General features: G+C 37.4%; 2 protein-coding genes across 3 annotated transcripts in view; both read right to left on the reverse strand.

The window, feature by feature from the left end:
* Nucleotides 1–11,153, reverse strand: part of bmp5 (bone morphogenetic protein 5) — a 24,881-nt gene extending 13,728 nt beyond the window's left edge. The window contains exons 1-2 of the mRNA XM_056260173.1: nt 10,377–11,153; nt 4,755–4,947 (exon numbers count right to left, since the gene is read on the reverse strand). Coding sequence (XP_056116148.1) covers nt 4,755–4,947; nt 10,377–10,830 — 647 coding nt within the window. The 5' untranslated portion in view covers nt 10,831–11,153. The remainder of the gene's footprint in view (nt 1–4,754; nt 4,948–10,376) is intronic.
* A 2,666-nt stretch (nt 11,154–13,819) lies between these two features.
* col21a1 (collagen, type XXI, alpha 1) overlaps nt 13,820–16,299 on the reverse strand; it is a 67,665-nt gene continuing 65,185 nt past the window's right edge. For both annotated transcript variants that reach the window (XM_056260171.1, XM_056260169.1), the window contains exons 28-29: nt 15,704–15,781; nt 13,820–14,174 (exon numbers count right to left, since the gene is read on the reverse strand). In XM_056260171.1, coding sequence (XP_056116146.1) covers nt 13,987–14,174; nt 15,704–15,781 — 266 coding nt within the window. In that variant the 3' untranslated portion in view covers nt 13,820–13,986. The remainder of the gene's footprint in view (nt 14,175–15,703; nt 15,782–16,299) is intronic.

Below are 16,299 nucleotides of genomic sequence, written 5' to 3' on the forward strand. Positions count from 1 at the left end.
ATTTGACCCAAATGTATTGACCCAAAACAGTAGCATCACAGCACAAAACTGAACCAGATCTGAATAAGAATTGGTTCTCTGTTCCCAATCCCATTACGGTGTCCCGGTCCCTCCACAGTAGCGTTTGGTAAAGGTGCCGTTTACCACCGTGCCATTAACACTCGCAGTGGGCACGCTCTGGCAGGCTATATGAAGCGGGTGCTAAACTGTGAAACACTAACTTCCATTAATCACAGGAAAATCCAGGCGGGAACGTGAGAAGTTGTCGGACGCGGATGCCTCGTAAACACAGTCACGAGGTCCAGTGCTTGATCCATTTTAAACCCTTGTTTCATTGCCCCAGGAGAGCCGTATCTCCACTCGAGTGTTTCAGCTGGATTCATTCATGCTCCCGTCGGTGATGTGCCCGAGTATGACTCAAGATAAGTCACGGGTCTCAATCTAGATTAGAGGACCATTAGAGCCGTGGAGAGGCAGGTGGGCACACTCACAGACGCACTTTTAGGAAGCGCTGGAAGTCTATTAAGGCCAGATGGCCCTGTCTGGGGTGCAAGCGCTCTGACAAGCTGGCGAGATATGCAAGGAGTGATAACTGATGGACTTTCAAGACTTCCATAAGTGCTGGAACTTGCAAATGAGCTGTTAATGGAAAGCTTTATCCATGGCCATTACCAGCAAGTCTATCTGGTGAGACTGAGGAAGAACAGGTTTGCTTTGGTTCGGGTGGGAGGACATTTTGAGGTGGTCTAAACGTCACGGAACGAAGCTGACCTGATGTCATGGACCTTCAGTGGAGCCCGGCTGGCTATATCCTAGAAAATCAGCAAAGCTGGGGTAGTTTTCTTAGGAAAACTGTTCCCATACATCATTCCACAATGGCTGCGCAATCTTCCTCGTCTGCATTAACTGCTCAGGTTTGATCTCATAGATGTCGAGAAGGACTCGAGTTACTATTCTAACTCAAACCTTATTGAGCCACACTGGCATGATCAATGCAACACTGGAAAAAAATCTAAATGAACTGGTTTTATTCAAGTCAGAAATATTATTTAACATCACTGAACCAAACTATATTGCAACCACATATGCATACATTAACTCTTTCCCCGCCAGCGCCAATTTTTTTTAAGTCATTTTCACAAAAGTTTCATGTCCCCCAGAATATTTGATGGTATGAATATCTGAACATAATTTATCAAGAGAAAGAACAGAGTTTCTGCTTTTAAACAAACACACAAATAACTCTTTATTGTAGCTTAATGCATTCTTTTTATCAACACTTGAATGTGGGGAAGTTTCATTAAAAAAAGCAACATTTTGAACATTTGCATTTGTTGTCAAAGACTTCGTATGGATGGATTCAGATGATGAAACGAGTCCATCAACACCTCAAAGCTTCACAGTCGTTTCCTCTTCATGGGTTCAACATTTCACTCTGTAAAGTTCGTCAGTTTTGATTTATATGCTGTTGAATGTTTGACGATGGTGTTATTTTCCGCAATGCTTCTATCGCTTGTTTCTGCTTCTTCTTTACTTGTTTTTTTGATTGTCTACTCTTTCAGGAGATGTGTAATAGCGCCCCCTACCGTATGACAGTGAAAACACGGGAAGCCTGAAAATATTTATAGCAACAAAACTAATTTGAATGGGTTAAATCAGGTGGAATCCCCACTATTGCAGGTTACCACATTTTACAGTGCATTTTAAATGTCTATAATATAACTGGTAAAACTTTGCAATAAGGTTCCATTCATTAACATTATTTAATGCACTAACATGAACTAACAATGAGCAATGCATTTGTTACAGTTTTTATTTAATCTTCGTTAATAAAAATACAACTGTTCATTATTCGCTCCATTAAATAATATTAGCAAATACAACTTTTAATTTTAATAATGTATTAGTAAATGTTGAAATTATCATAGATTAATAAATGCTTTAGAAGTATTTTGTTAGTATATTTTAAATAATATTAATAAATAGAATCTTATGGTAAAGTGTTTTTGAGCAATTCATTTCCATGACAAATGTTTATGATTAATGGATAATTATTAAATTATGATAAAACATAATATTTTAGAGCTGAGATCTGAAACTAAATCATGCAAAACTTTTCTTCATGATATTTCAAAAGTTCATATAATACTCGAGTATGATAAAGATGAACAGAACTGGCTGTCCAAACTAGAGCGCTCAAGTTGGAGACTCATATCAAAGTATTAACATTAAGATTAATACATGCTTTAGAAGTGTTTTTCATTATTAGTATATTTTAACTGTTAACAAATGGAATCTTATGGTAAAGTGTTACACACCTTTTACAATAAACAATACATTTCCATGACAATCGTTTATGATTAATGGATCATAAAGAAGGTGAGCAATATTTAGTCAACATACTCATATTTTAGAGCTGAGATCTGAACACTCGAGTATGATAAAGATGAACAGAACCGGCTAGGTAGACCCGACCGGACTGTGTAATATCAGAGCCGTAATGAACAGATTTAAGGCAGGAGACGGGGTGATGGAGGGAAGATGCTGGAAGAGTCATCACGGATGAGCAGCGCAGCTGTTTATATACTCTTCTGTAATGATTGACAGGATCAGATGAACCAGATCCTCCTCAACCTTGCTCTTAAAACTCCATAAAGTAAATCTTCTTTGTGGAATACTCAGACTGATAACGATACTAGTCTGGCATCTGGATGTTTTACATTCAGCTACAGTTACATATTAATAGATCCTGTATAAATGTGTAGTTGTAAAAGCATTGTGTTCCTGAATAACGTTACACGTTCCAAAATATGCTGTACTAATATCAGCCACACATGTTCTGAAACCGCATGATGGATCATCCGAGGCGGTGCGTAATATTGTCAGCTTTGCAATGGTGACGGATGACAGTCTTCACAGATCCTGACGCATGCGGTTTCATCGTCGCGAGGGAAACCTCCAGACAGACTCCAGACGCACTCGTGTAAACAGGATGTGCTTTTATTTTCCGCTTGATTTCCTGCCTAAAGTGTTTCCCAGACCAGGCCCAGCTTTAAGAGACTTTCCTACAGGTTTAATTGGAAGTCAGGTTTCATTTAAACTCAGCGTGTTACTCTATGGTAAAAACAGCCGCTGATGCTTTGCTCAGCTTTAAAAGTGTTTTCTCATCATCTCATCTCATCTCTCATCATCCCATCTCATTAGTATGCATTGAGCATGATTCATTTTACATGCATGCATTGACAGTATTTCCTTTTATGACATTTAAAGACAAATGTTTACAAATCCTCTGAGATTCACAGAATATATTACAGTTAGTTTAGCGTCTTTTTCTGATAACATTTCTCCATCATTTAAAGCTTATTAAAGCTTGCATATAATAGAATAGAATAGAATAGAATAGAATAGAATAGAATAGAATAGAATAGAATAGAATAGAATAGAATAAAGTTTAATGTTAATTGTAAATGAATATAATAATTATATTATATATTATAAAAACAGAGTTTGCTCAAACACCTGGGTATCTATTCCAGTTTTGGTAAACTACAGTTTTATATGAAATGTGTCCTTTTTTCCAGCAAGGACATGTTAAATGAATCTAGAGCGACAGTAAAGACATTTATAATGTTACATTTCTAGTTCAATTTACTGCTGTTCTTTTGAAATTTCGGTATCCACAAAACTATTAAGCAGCACAACTGTTAATGGCTGCTAAAAATAAATAAATTATATTATTTATTTCTAATAGAAAACAGTTCAAATTTAATAATTTTTCACAACATTGATGATTTTATGGTGTTTATAAACAAACAAAAGCAGCCTTGGTGAGCACAAGACACTTTTTTTCAAAAAACAAAAATCTTACCAACACCAAACTTTTGCACATTATAATCTATTTCATAGTTCTTTGTGTTTGGACTGTGAAAAGTCGGATTATTTTTACATAGCAAGCGCTTGCAACATGATCGTTCTTTGACCATTCCACACCACCTGTCAAAATACATGTCTAATTCTTTATTTTTAGAATAACAATAAAGTAATCAAAACAATGAAACTGACACAGGTCGGTTGCTGTGATGAGAGTAGTTGCAGGATCTATTAGCAGCAGTCACTTTATTTCACAACTTTAGTCAAAATAACAAGCACATGAAGGAGAAAAAGAGAAACCAACTAAAGAGCCAACTCGAGAAAAGCAAAGCGACTAAACACCTACATGAACGGCCAAAGAACAACTCAAACAGAGCACTATATATACACACAAGTTAACTGAGGGAGAAAACAAGAGACAGGTGGGGCTAATCAATCAAACAATGTAACTATGACAACAAATGAGAAGCAGGAACATAGGAAACAAAGACAATACAAACATAGATCTAACAGAAACAAACTGTTTGAGCTGCTTATTTGCCTATGTTCTCGCTCTGCAAACGGTTCCTTCTCACGAGGTTCACTCTTTAACAAATCTGAAGAATGCACTCATTTGCAGCTTTTCTTCACTACTCATCCAGACAGTTTGAATAAATGTTGTGGAAAATTCCCTGAGAATGAATTATTTATAGCTAAAAGGAGGGCAAAATCTGTGCTGAATGCCATCTCAATGGCTATTGTTTCGAATCGGCCCAAAGTGCATGACTGTAGGTGTACATGCACACAATTGTCCATTTTAATTTAGTTCTGTAAAGAAATCCAGGCATTCTACAAAACTAATTTTCGGACCAGGATCATGCGAAACTAATGTGGAAAGGTCTCACCTGTTTGGATATTCTTTGATGACTTGGTATATGGTGACCTTGAGTGTGATGTTCTCATATCTGACGGGACTTTGATCCTTATAAATCCTGAACTCGGCCGCGGTCACCGCCTCACCTTCGGGAATCTGAGTGAGGTCGAAGCGAAACTCCCTGTAGTGGCGTCTGTGATGGGAGAAATCCTTATCCCTCTCCACTGCACGGAAACACAAAGCGCACAATGAGAAGCTGCACATTCGATTCACACTGTAGGACTATCACACACAAGTTAAGTGTCGAGAGCTGCTTTCTTTAAAAAGTCATTCATCAAAATGGTCAACATTCCACGCCTAGTCCAAACATTTGGACGACCAACAAAAGCAATATCCAGTCCATTAAAGCAGGCATCTGAGCACAGGTAGCAGCGGCACAGGCCTTTCCCTGTGTCCGTGATGAATGAGCTGTCAGGGAAGAAAAACAGCCCGTCGCTAATAACACACTGCGCTCGCAGAGCAAAGCTGACAAGACACAAATTCAATGTTTTTGTGAACAAGCTTTCTGACCTCCCAAGATTCTCATTTCTAATCTGCAGAAAATAGCATGTGGGTGAGAGGTTATCACTGTCAGAAATGTAGTGCTACCTCTTAAACATGTCCTAAATGGTGGAGACCTTAACGAGGAAACATATTTGATATATAGCAAGTGCCTGGTAGATAAGGCTTTCTGCATATATCTGGAAACTGCTCTGCCAGATGGCTATCAAACACTGCATTCCCTCGAACAGGCCTGTGAGCGTTCAGGAAAGCACCATGCCTACAGTATCATACAGTATTCAGTCTGACTTTCAGAAGCACAAACAGTTGCTAATTATCAGTGCAGTTTTCAAGATCACATCATTTTCATTCCAGGTTGCCATCAGCAGTGAAATAAGTCATTACGTGATCATTTTCTAGAATTTTTTTTTGTTTATGTTTTCTGAGCTGATACCATATATATATACAGTATATTGTTTTATTATATATAAATTCGTTTTATTTTGGTAGAAACTATGGTACATTTTTCAAAGGGAATAAAGTAGAGATACACTACATTTCTCTGATTATAACGATACAGAAAAAATATCTCCCACCCAATGCTGTAAACTACACAGCAAACCCTCTCGTTTGGTACATTACTATAATATTAGAGGTTTTTATTGACAACAGAGCCCGAACTATAATATTGAACTGCTATTTATTTTCAGATATAATAATTACACTCAAATAAAAACGGAAATGTTTGTATACAACTTAGTTGCACATTAGGTAGTTTTCATAAACACTTACATTTATTCAAACATACATATATTATTAACAAATAGACTCTGAATGAACTGTGACTCTGATAACTTTCCTGAGGGAAATGCAACATTGTTCACAAGCGGTTTTATTGACGTCTTTCTGTGGTTGAAACACTGATTGAGAGATTACATGAGACATGATTCATGATTAAGTTGTACTGTATATTTCAACATACTTTTTGATGCTCACGCATTTTTTTTCATGCTATAACTTGTAATAAAGTGGAAGAAAAGACTAGCGATAACGTCACATTTAAGAGTGTCAAAACGCCATTTATTATTTAAAGTCAAGATAAAATGGACAGAATTTGAAAGCTGAGACTTTGTTTCTTATCAGAAGTAACAAGCACAAAGCTCTTTGTGATTATTGGATGTGAGGCGTTAAAAATCATGTTTGATGTGGGAAAAACCACGGACCGACATCCCTGAGCTACAGGGTCAAATAGAGCCGGTTTTCTCTGTGTTATTGTCGCATTAACTTTGACAGCCCTAAATTCAACACAAGAGAGATTTTCTTCTTCTGATCATCTGCTGGTTTTAAACAATCGAGAAAATAATTGCTTTTATATATACAGTATACACAGTATTAATGTGTTCCAACATAAAATCCTTTTTTTTATTGACCTATTTTCGTTAAAAGATAGGGGTGGAAAGGCATTTTCTTTAAATGACAGAACTGACTGATTGAAAAACGTACTTTTAAAATGAATGTTTGGTAGAGATGAAACTGAAACTGAACACTGATTGTTGTTATTACTGGACTTCAACACACAAAGGAACTAACTCGTGTATCCGTAGCCTAAAGCCTTGCATTCGTACGATGTACAGCACTGTGTGTGTGTGTGTGTGTGCGTCGTGGTGCCGGTGAAACAGCGCAGCTCGGCCTCTCTGATAGTTTATCTACAGTGAAAGTCTGCAGTTACTTAACACGCAGAGGTCAGAGGTCAGGCCACAGTTACAGCAGCTGGCCAGACTCAACTCCAGCATCCTGAATGCTAATGAACAACAGAGGATGATGGGGATATAGTGCTTTCCGGCCAATACACAGATATTCTTTCATTAATTCAGCGCATTTATTTCAAGAGATCATTTAAAGTAAAAGTATATTTCGAGCGCATGGCAATGATCCAGTTTTAATCTTTGAACAGAGGCTTAAGCTCTACTCATAGTTAGGTTGTTTGTCTTCTACTCATTATTTCCTATGGCTGTACTTTCTGATAACTCCATAGTAGACAAGCTGTTTTTATAAACCCATGAACTACAACATCAACAAATTGTGTCCTGAAATGCAAGGCTCCAGTCCTTCAGTCGAGTGTGTAATGCAGTCACTACTACTAGCCACTTTGGCAGGTTGAATTTTATATATAATGTAGTATACATTTTTCAATTGTAGTCTTTTAAAAATGCATCTGAAATAATAAACTAAGTGCAATGTAGCGTTGACAAAAATATAAGATCTGAAAGACTTCCAATACTCATTTTCTTCAGAATAGACACACGAGAACAACTGCTCTTTCTCTCTCTCTCATCTCTCACACACAAACCCGCCTCCACTCACTCACTCGTTTCATTCGCTCCGGATTAGTATTGTTGCAGTTACAGGGTTTGAATTTTGGCGTGGGATTGTGTGTATTGCGTATACTTTTACTCATTCAAAGCGCGCACACATACAGCTGCCTCTCAGTGCTAAATTTAGTTATTTTTATTGCACTTAAACATTCAAATACACACAAAATAATAACAAAATGATGAGTATGCACGTAAACACAGTCAGTTATGATTTAACATAAACAGTTGAGAAAGAAAACGCATGTGTAACAGTATAATGCATCCGTGCGTCAGGTCTTAAAGTGACAGCAGACTAATACACCAGCTGCAAAATTATTAAAAATATCTACCGGTATATGGAAGTTTTCCCCCATGGTATCGATGTCAGAATTGTGGCCAGTGAAAATGCTGAGTGGCTAGTAACTTTTATCCAGTGGCTGGTGAGCAAAAAGTCAATGTCAAGCCCTGCTAAAATCTTTTTAGCACTTGAGTCTGATTGTAGATTGAAAGCGCTTTAAAAGCAGACGCTGTACAAGCCCTGATGAGTGGAAACACATGGAGCGCAGCTCAGGTGATGATGGGGACTCTACCTTAACACACACACACACACACACGGACATATCTGAGCCCCGAACTTTGTTTATACTGAACCCCCTTTTGCATTTGTCTGACAAATCCATAAAAACAAAACAGCATATCCGTTTTTTGTGATTCATCCGGGTATGAATTTCTATGCTGTGAATAAATTACCTTCAATGGAAGAACCAACAAAAATATGGCAAAACCAGCTTCTAAGGCATAAATTAGATCTGCAAAGCATGAGGGGAAAAAAGGCAGTAGCTACAGGCACCAGATTAGCAGATTTAGAGGAAAAGCGGCCTTTCTTCAAGCTCTTTCCTCTGCTTAACAACAGGAAGTAATTAAGCGAATTATCCTCAGGTCAGACAGTCACTCGATAAGTTTACATGGACTGTGAGGTGAGAGGTCACAGCCACTGAAGTTGTATACAGTTCAATCTTATCACAGCATTCTTCAAATAACAGCAAAAAGCAGTTATTACTAACGACAGGATATTAGCAAACCCTGCATGTAAACGTCGAGCGTAATTTGCTTCATGGCCGTTTCACTACGGTGCCGTGCATGCAAGTGTATTCAGATATAATAACACTCTTTATAGCCACACTTATATTTTCTCTCTAGAACCTGCAATTGCCTCAGAGTTTCCAGTAACCATACAGTCCTATATATACACCGTTTATAGGGATTTCAAGGGCAGGGTACATGTGGACGACTATATTCCAGTAATATGAAGAAAAAAAAGCACCTGCTATTTTAACATTCATAGAAGTTCAGTCAATAACATTCTTTGGAATCACAAGAAGGCACTATATGTGAGATCAAACAAGATATTAATAGCTTTGGAAGAGATTATTTCAAGGACCCACGTGTTTAATAACATAAGACAAACTTGCTATAATATTCGAATCAATCACTTCAGTGCACAATATAATCAAATGAAGTCAAAGTGCATTATTTTTTAACTCTGCACTCAGATAATTCATTCATTCCTGTACAATTTAGCATTTTTAATTTTTTCAATAAGCTGTTTTCACTTCAATATCCAGCAAATGGACATCATCTAAAGTTTTTTTTCTTTGTTTGTTTAGCTAAACTTAAGAAGTGTGTTTACTCTTAGACTCCAGTGTGTCTGCTACATCCAACAGGTTATAATTTTACATTTTTATAAACTTGGTGAAGCACTAAATCTGTAATACTGCGACAAACCAAACGGTAGCTGGCAATTATCAATAATGAGCATTTTAAATCAGGAGCTGGGCTGTAATTGCATTCCTTCTGTAAACGAGCTCATATTTGAAGTGTAGCCTCCGTGTTCTGCGGTCTGAGACACCGGGAGGCCCTTTCTGACAAAAACACATGCAGCACATTTCCTAATTTTCTTACTTTTATAAAAAAAAAAAGGTTCTAAACAAAACTTCACAAGTCCTGCATAAAAGACCCCAGATATAAAACAAATAAATGCAGTGATTCTGATCACTTTCTGACTGGCATCAGCGCTGTAGAAATGTAAAATGTAAATGTTTATTTGCATTTGTTTTACTTTTTTTCTATAATGTGACACAATATGTAAGCAGTGTCACTGTACAACATTTCTGATAAATGCACAAACGTATAGAAATAAGGGTTACACTATATTTGAATGTGTCTTTGTTACAGTGTATTTATACATTTAAGTAATGAGTAATATTGAGTAACTGTAGGGTTAGGATTAGGGTTTGGTTTGGTTTAGGGTTACTTGCATGTAATTATGCATAATTTATATGTTATATAAATGTATAACAGTGTAACAATGACACAAAATAAAGTGTTACCGAAATAAGTAAAGCTATGGGGATACATATTAAAAAAATTATAATAATACTCTGCGGTTTTGATTAGATCAGAGGAACAAATTATGGAAACACTTTATTTTGATGGTCCCTTTTGAACATTCTGTTGACTATAAGTAACTTATCAACTTATTCTAACCCTAACCCTACCAGTCTAACACCCTAATGAGAGTTAGTAGACATGTAGGTGCAACGTTACTTACAGTCAACAGAATGTGTTAAAGGGACCATCAAAATAAAGTGAACCCCAAATTCCAAGTAGCCTATTTTAATAGTAAGTAAAAACAAATACTAGTATTATCGAACATACTATAGCATTATGGGACACCCAGTTCTATAGCATATACCTACCTAGATTGACAAAACTCATCACCATGTCCGCGTCATTCAGAAAGTTGTTGTCGTGCGCGCTGGCCAGCGGCGGGCTCTGACTGGTCAGTGGCGTCGCGCGGTACGGCTGATGCGCGGCGCGCGAGTATCCATGTGGAACTCCAGACGCGCTTTTACGCGGTTTCCCCGCGAGCGCCTTCCCGAGTATCGCGTCCTCCTCGTCGGTCGTCATCGCGTTGTACAGGTCCAGCATGAAGAGCGGTGCCGACGACCCCTGTTTCCCCGGGGAGAAGGGCCGGGGACGGTGCGGCAAGCCCAGGATGGAGAGGATTTCTCTCTGGATCTCGCGCCGCTCGTGGTTGCGCAAACGCCTGTAAATAAAGCTCGAGTGCACATGGTTGTCTCCTAAACCGCACTGAACCCCGTGAAGAAAGCCGAGACAGCTCCACAGAAGTCCAAATGTTGGCGCTCTCATCTTTCTCTCTCAGGATGATGCGTTCACCAAGTGAGTGCTGGGTTGATGATGGCGCTCTCCATGGTGCACCATTAATAACTTTGTTTCAGTGTCTTTACTAGCCTAATCAAGTCTTTTACTCCGTATATTTAAGAATAATCCTTCTTAGATTTCAAAGTGATGCCTCAGGTCATGCCTATTGCCACTGTTCAGGCAACATCTTTACTAATGCCATTCAGTTGCATTCTCAATTGAATGATTTAACATCAAACAAATACGAGAGAGAAAGAAAAACTTACAAGGACTCTTTTCCCCAGTGCATTTACTGTGAGCAGAAGCGCGCACTCTCAGGAGTCAGGGCATGGACTGGTGAAGTTGTGCGCGCATCAACACAAGACTACATCCCTGAAGAAGTGCTGGAAGCAGGAGTCCGTCCCACACTCTGGAGGGTTTGCATCAACCTCTAGCGGTCGTATATAAAACATCGTTGACCTGGGGCATGAATGCAAGCTCACCGTGAAATGAGAGACACTTGATATATGAGACCTTTCGTGATTAGTCAAAGGAGAAGTCCAGGCGGGCAAACACCTGTCAGCTTTATTTCAGCGGTGCTCGGTCTGTGGTTTATATTCCAGCTCGCAGCTATCGAGTGCACTTCGTAGTTCGCTATGGCAGTGCCATTCTCTGTAAAAGGGCTATTGTGAGACTTCTGCGAGTTTGCAAACTCAAATCTTGTAAACGCTGGCTTTAATAGCTAATGCTGAAGGATTATGATAGGATTATAACCTATACACCACGTATTCATTTATTTACTAAACTAAAATTCCATTTTTACTTTGAGTATTTAGTGAAGGACAATAATTTAGTATTTTTTCTTGTTATTAGAACATAAGAAAAAAATGGGGAGAGTTGTTGTTGTTGTTGTTAAGTCCACTGTAGTGAACAGAAATGACACATATAGGCAAAACAATGGGATTTTTTTTTCATTAACCAATCAATTTTTAGGTTTCATGATCTGAAAAAAAAAAAAAAACTTTGTAGATGATCCTCAACCATGTTATATAAGATATAACGGAATGAATTGATCTACCATTTTGCTTTATGCTATGCCCATAAATGAGTTCTCCCATTAAGTACAATGTATCTAATTTGCATATTATTATGTTCTTGGGGCAACGTAATGATAAAAGAAGTAATAGAAGTAAGATTTGGCAACATTTCTCATAATAATATCTAATATCTCATAGGAATATTGATATATAATTTATTTCCCTATTGTCGTGTCTCTAAAATGCCTGATTAAACACGCTGTAAGTCCTGCTGTCTCTACATGTATGAAATTAATGCCCTGTTTTGTAACAGAAAGTCATATTTTGATTAGAAACCCCAGAACATTTTCCTGAGATGTTGATTTATGGCGAGCAATTTGAAAAAAATGTCAGATATAAATTGGCATGGTAATTACAAAATATGATCATATTTCCATAAGAGTGCTAACTTCGATCACTAAATTAATGTCAGTCATTTTTAAAGACCAAAGAGAAGTTGTTGTCATGGTGAAACCTACAAACATATCTGAAAAGTCCTCTAACTAAATATATAGGCTATATTCTCCACTCAGTGGACAAACATGGATCAATGCTGTGTAGGACGCTCCTGATGAGAGACCCAGGACCCTGTGATAATGTAGCCTGCTGTATTAAATGTGAAGCATATTAAGAGTGAGCCCAAACGTTTTGACTGCTGTAGTGTTAAAATCCAAGGAATATCAGCTCCCCGTGAGGACACTTACATACAGTATCAGGATCGGATGAAGAGCAGGAAAGTCTCGTCAGGAACATCCTAAATGTAAGAAAGAGCAACAGCGCCATCTAGGACTGGATCTGGGACTCAACCACAAGAGAACGGCGTTTTCAACAGGAACAGGTTTGAGCTTTAATGCTAAATATTATTTCATGTAATCATTTAACAGTAATACTCCATAATCTCAGACTAGTTTGATTAGATTGCCTGCTACCTAGAAAAGTAATTCACTACGAACATAATTCACTTTTAGATTTTCCGGGGTTTTTTTTTCCGGTTTCATATATGAGTTGTGTCATAAGAAATAGGGATACTCTGCTGGAAATTATAGTACGCATTCACAGCCTCATAAATAATACTGTTTTTGTAAAAGAACATGAAGCAACAACAGCAACAAAAAATAATAAAAAAGGTTTTAATTAATATTATTAAAAGTCATTCAAACACATGAATGTTATAAAAAAATAATCACTGCAAAAATAAGAAAGCGCTCTCACAGGAGAAGCTGTAACTGATATCAGTTCTTATAAATAACAAAAAAATTATACATTTATTGGAAGGTGTGCTTTATTACACTCTTCTACACACCCTTTATCAACCAAGGGTAAAAGAAAGAAAATCAGAATTGTGTCTCATTTGCTGTAGAGAAAGGCGGATTAAAATGTACCATTTCAACATTTAATATAGATATCTAACCACACTCACACGTGTAATCTGAAGACTACGGAAAGCCTGGGAATATCAGAGGCCTGGAAAAGGTGTGGAAATGAATAAAATCTTAAACACTCATGGAAAACTCATGGACATCTCTATAGTGAATATATACTTTTTCTGCTCTAAAATATTACAGGCTAGAAATTACAATTTATTTTAAATAGATTTTTTTAAATGTTTCCTGTAAATCACAAATACCAGGAAAAGTCATGAAAATTCATTGGTCACAAAGATGTGGGAACCCTAGCCATATCTAAAGGGATGAGAACGAGAGAGACGAAGAAGTCCCAGGACAAACGCAGAAGGGACAGTAACTCTGGCGAGATCATAAATACGACGAGGCGCTGGGCTGGTGACGGATGAGGAGCGAGAGTGAGGAAGAAGCGAGGCGGCCACGTCTAGGATCTCTCCTCACACCGGATGCTTTTCACAAGCTGATGCGTTTCATTCCTCGTGACAAACAGCGTGAATAAATCATGGCACATCTCAGCTTGTGACAGTAAGACGAGTGTCGAATGGAGTTGTGGACAATCGCTGGTGTTAATGTGTTATTTACACTTTAAGAGGTACTTCATGTGTCCGTGAGTGTGAGACACTCTTGATCGTCCTGAGATTGGAAAGATTGGCTGTTTTCTCTCATTCACTGACTGTCTGCCTCTTTCAATAGTTTGGGCCTTTACTGTAAGGGTCTCTTCTCATCATTGCAGCGTAGCACATGTTGGGATGGCACACGCCGGGCTGGCCGGGCTCCCCGGGGTGTCCTCTCTTCCCCTCCTCTCCGCTGTGACCCGGTGACCCCGGTTTCCCTGCCTGTCCCGGTTTCCCCACTCCTGACGGACCCATCGGACCTGGAGTCAAAGAGATGTTCAGTGTCAAAGTGACATTCGGACAGTTTCTATGATAAAGCTTTCAAGTTCTTTGTGAGCTCATTTTAAACTACTGTCCACCATGGAAATAATTATGCCTGCTTATAATATCCACCCTGATTATTTAACTCTTTCCCTGCCAGCGTTTTTGAAAATACGCAACGTATTTGGCGCAGTCAGCGCCAGCATTTTTGATCATTTTCACAAAAGTTTCATGGCCCCCAGATTTTTGTTGTTGTATGAATATCTGAACATGCAATACTTCAAAAGAGAGAACAAAGCCTCTGGCTTTAAAAAAAAAGAAAGAGACCCGATTCTTTTTTTATCAACATTTGAATGTGGGGAAGTTTCATAAAAAAAAAAAGATACATTTTGAGCAAAAATCTGAGAAAATCTTGTTTTTGTCAAAGACTACATCTGAATTTAGATGGAAGCTTGTTTCCGCCACAGAATAAAAAATAAAAAAGGTAATTGTGACTTTATCTCACAATTCTGACTTTATAACATGCAATTCTGAGATAAAAAGTCATAATTGTTGAGATATAAACTCGCAATTCTGAGTTAATAACAAGATGTCATATCATTAATCAAATTTAGTTTGATGTACTATTAACTAGGGGTGTAACGATATATTGTATATGCATCGTGGATATTAAAAATTAATCACAAGAAGATGCATTTTTTAGTGATCCAATCACAAAAGGTCAGCCGAGGCACATTACTGTTTCCATCCGGTTGTAAGAGCCATGTTTCATATTTCAGAATTTATATTTTCACATTTTTATAATAATTATTTTTGAATATTGTTGAATATATTTCTTTGGTTTATATTTGTGACGTTCAGTGACGTCATTTTTGTAGCGCACGTGAAAAGTTTTTGATGCACATGTAATAAGTACAGATGCACAGTGTGAGAACTCAAAGCTTTTGACCGTTAATCATAATTAATATAGCATAAATTGGCTCACTATAGTAAGTTGTTGTGCGCAAGAGGATTATGCATATATAATATATTTATTATAGGATTATATATATATATATATATATATATATATATATATATATATATAATGCTGAATATATTGTATGATAATGCGATGGGAAATTAATATTCCAGTATATTAATAATAATAAAACATTAATATTCCAGTAATATTTTACCAGTAAAATAATACTCTACATTATTTTACTGGAAAATCATGCTCTGCTATTAAATAATTGTCAATACTTTTAATATTTAAGATGTTTAAATGCATGTCATCAGCGACACAGCATCCAGTATGTATCTGCTACTGACAGCTGGTTGTGGAGCGTTGTTGCTGTTCATAGCAGTTAAGGCCAGAAAATTAAAAATTATTTGGAATTGGAAAATGATTCCAAATAAAACTCAGGGCAAATGTGATCTCAGGGAAAAACTAAAATAATAAAAAAGTATATGACCCTTTTAATTCACACATGAATGGCCTGTTTAATAATTAGTGTTAGTGGTGGTTAGTATAGTATCTGCTCACCTGGTGGTCCTGGGAGACCTGGGTCTCCAATTTGTGATCGTCCTTGATTTCCTTTATCACCCTTTTCTCCTGGATCACCTAAACATAGCCAGAAAAAAATCATTTTGTGTGCTTCAAAACAGACAAACTAAATGAATATATGTAAATGTATGCTGATACAGATTTCACTGTGGAAGCTTTTAAAGGGTTAGTTCAACCAAAAATGAAAATTTTGTCATAATTTATTCACCCTTATGTCGTTTCAAACCTGTGAGACTTTCGTTCATCTTAGAATGTAGTAAAAATATCTTCATTTGTGTTTCAGAGACATTTCTGTCCCTCCATTGACAGCTACGCGACTACCACTTTATGTTCGCTGATCAATGTTTATTTCTGTTCATTATAAAAAGCGATCGTGTCTCTTCAGAAAATTTGGTCTAAACCGCTCATTTCATGAGGATTCGTTTTACAACCTCTTTATGAACTTTTTGAAGCATCAAAGTAATAATTGGAGGGACAGAAATCTCTCGGATTTCATTAAAAGTTCTTCATTTGTGTTTCAAAGATGAAATGAAAGTGTTTAGTCTGTGCCACTGAACACAAGGAACAGGTGCAGT

Source organism: Rhinichthys klamathensis, unplaced genomic scaffold (genome assembly GCF_029890125.1).
Source record: "Rhinichthys klamathensis goyatoka isolate OS25496 unplaced genomic scaffold, OSU_Roscu_1.1 h1tg000174l_1, whole genome shotgun sequence".
Classification (NCBI taxonomy): domain Eukaryota; kingdom Metazoa; phylum Chordata; class Actinopteri; order Cypriniformes; family Leuciscidae; genus Rhinichthys; species Rhinichthys klamathensis.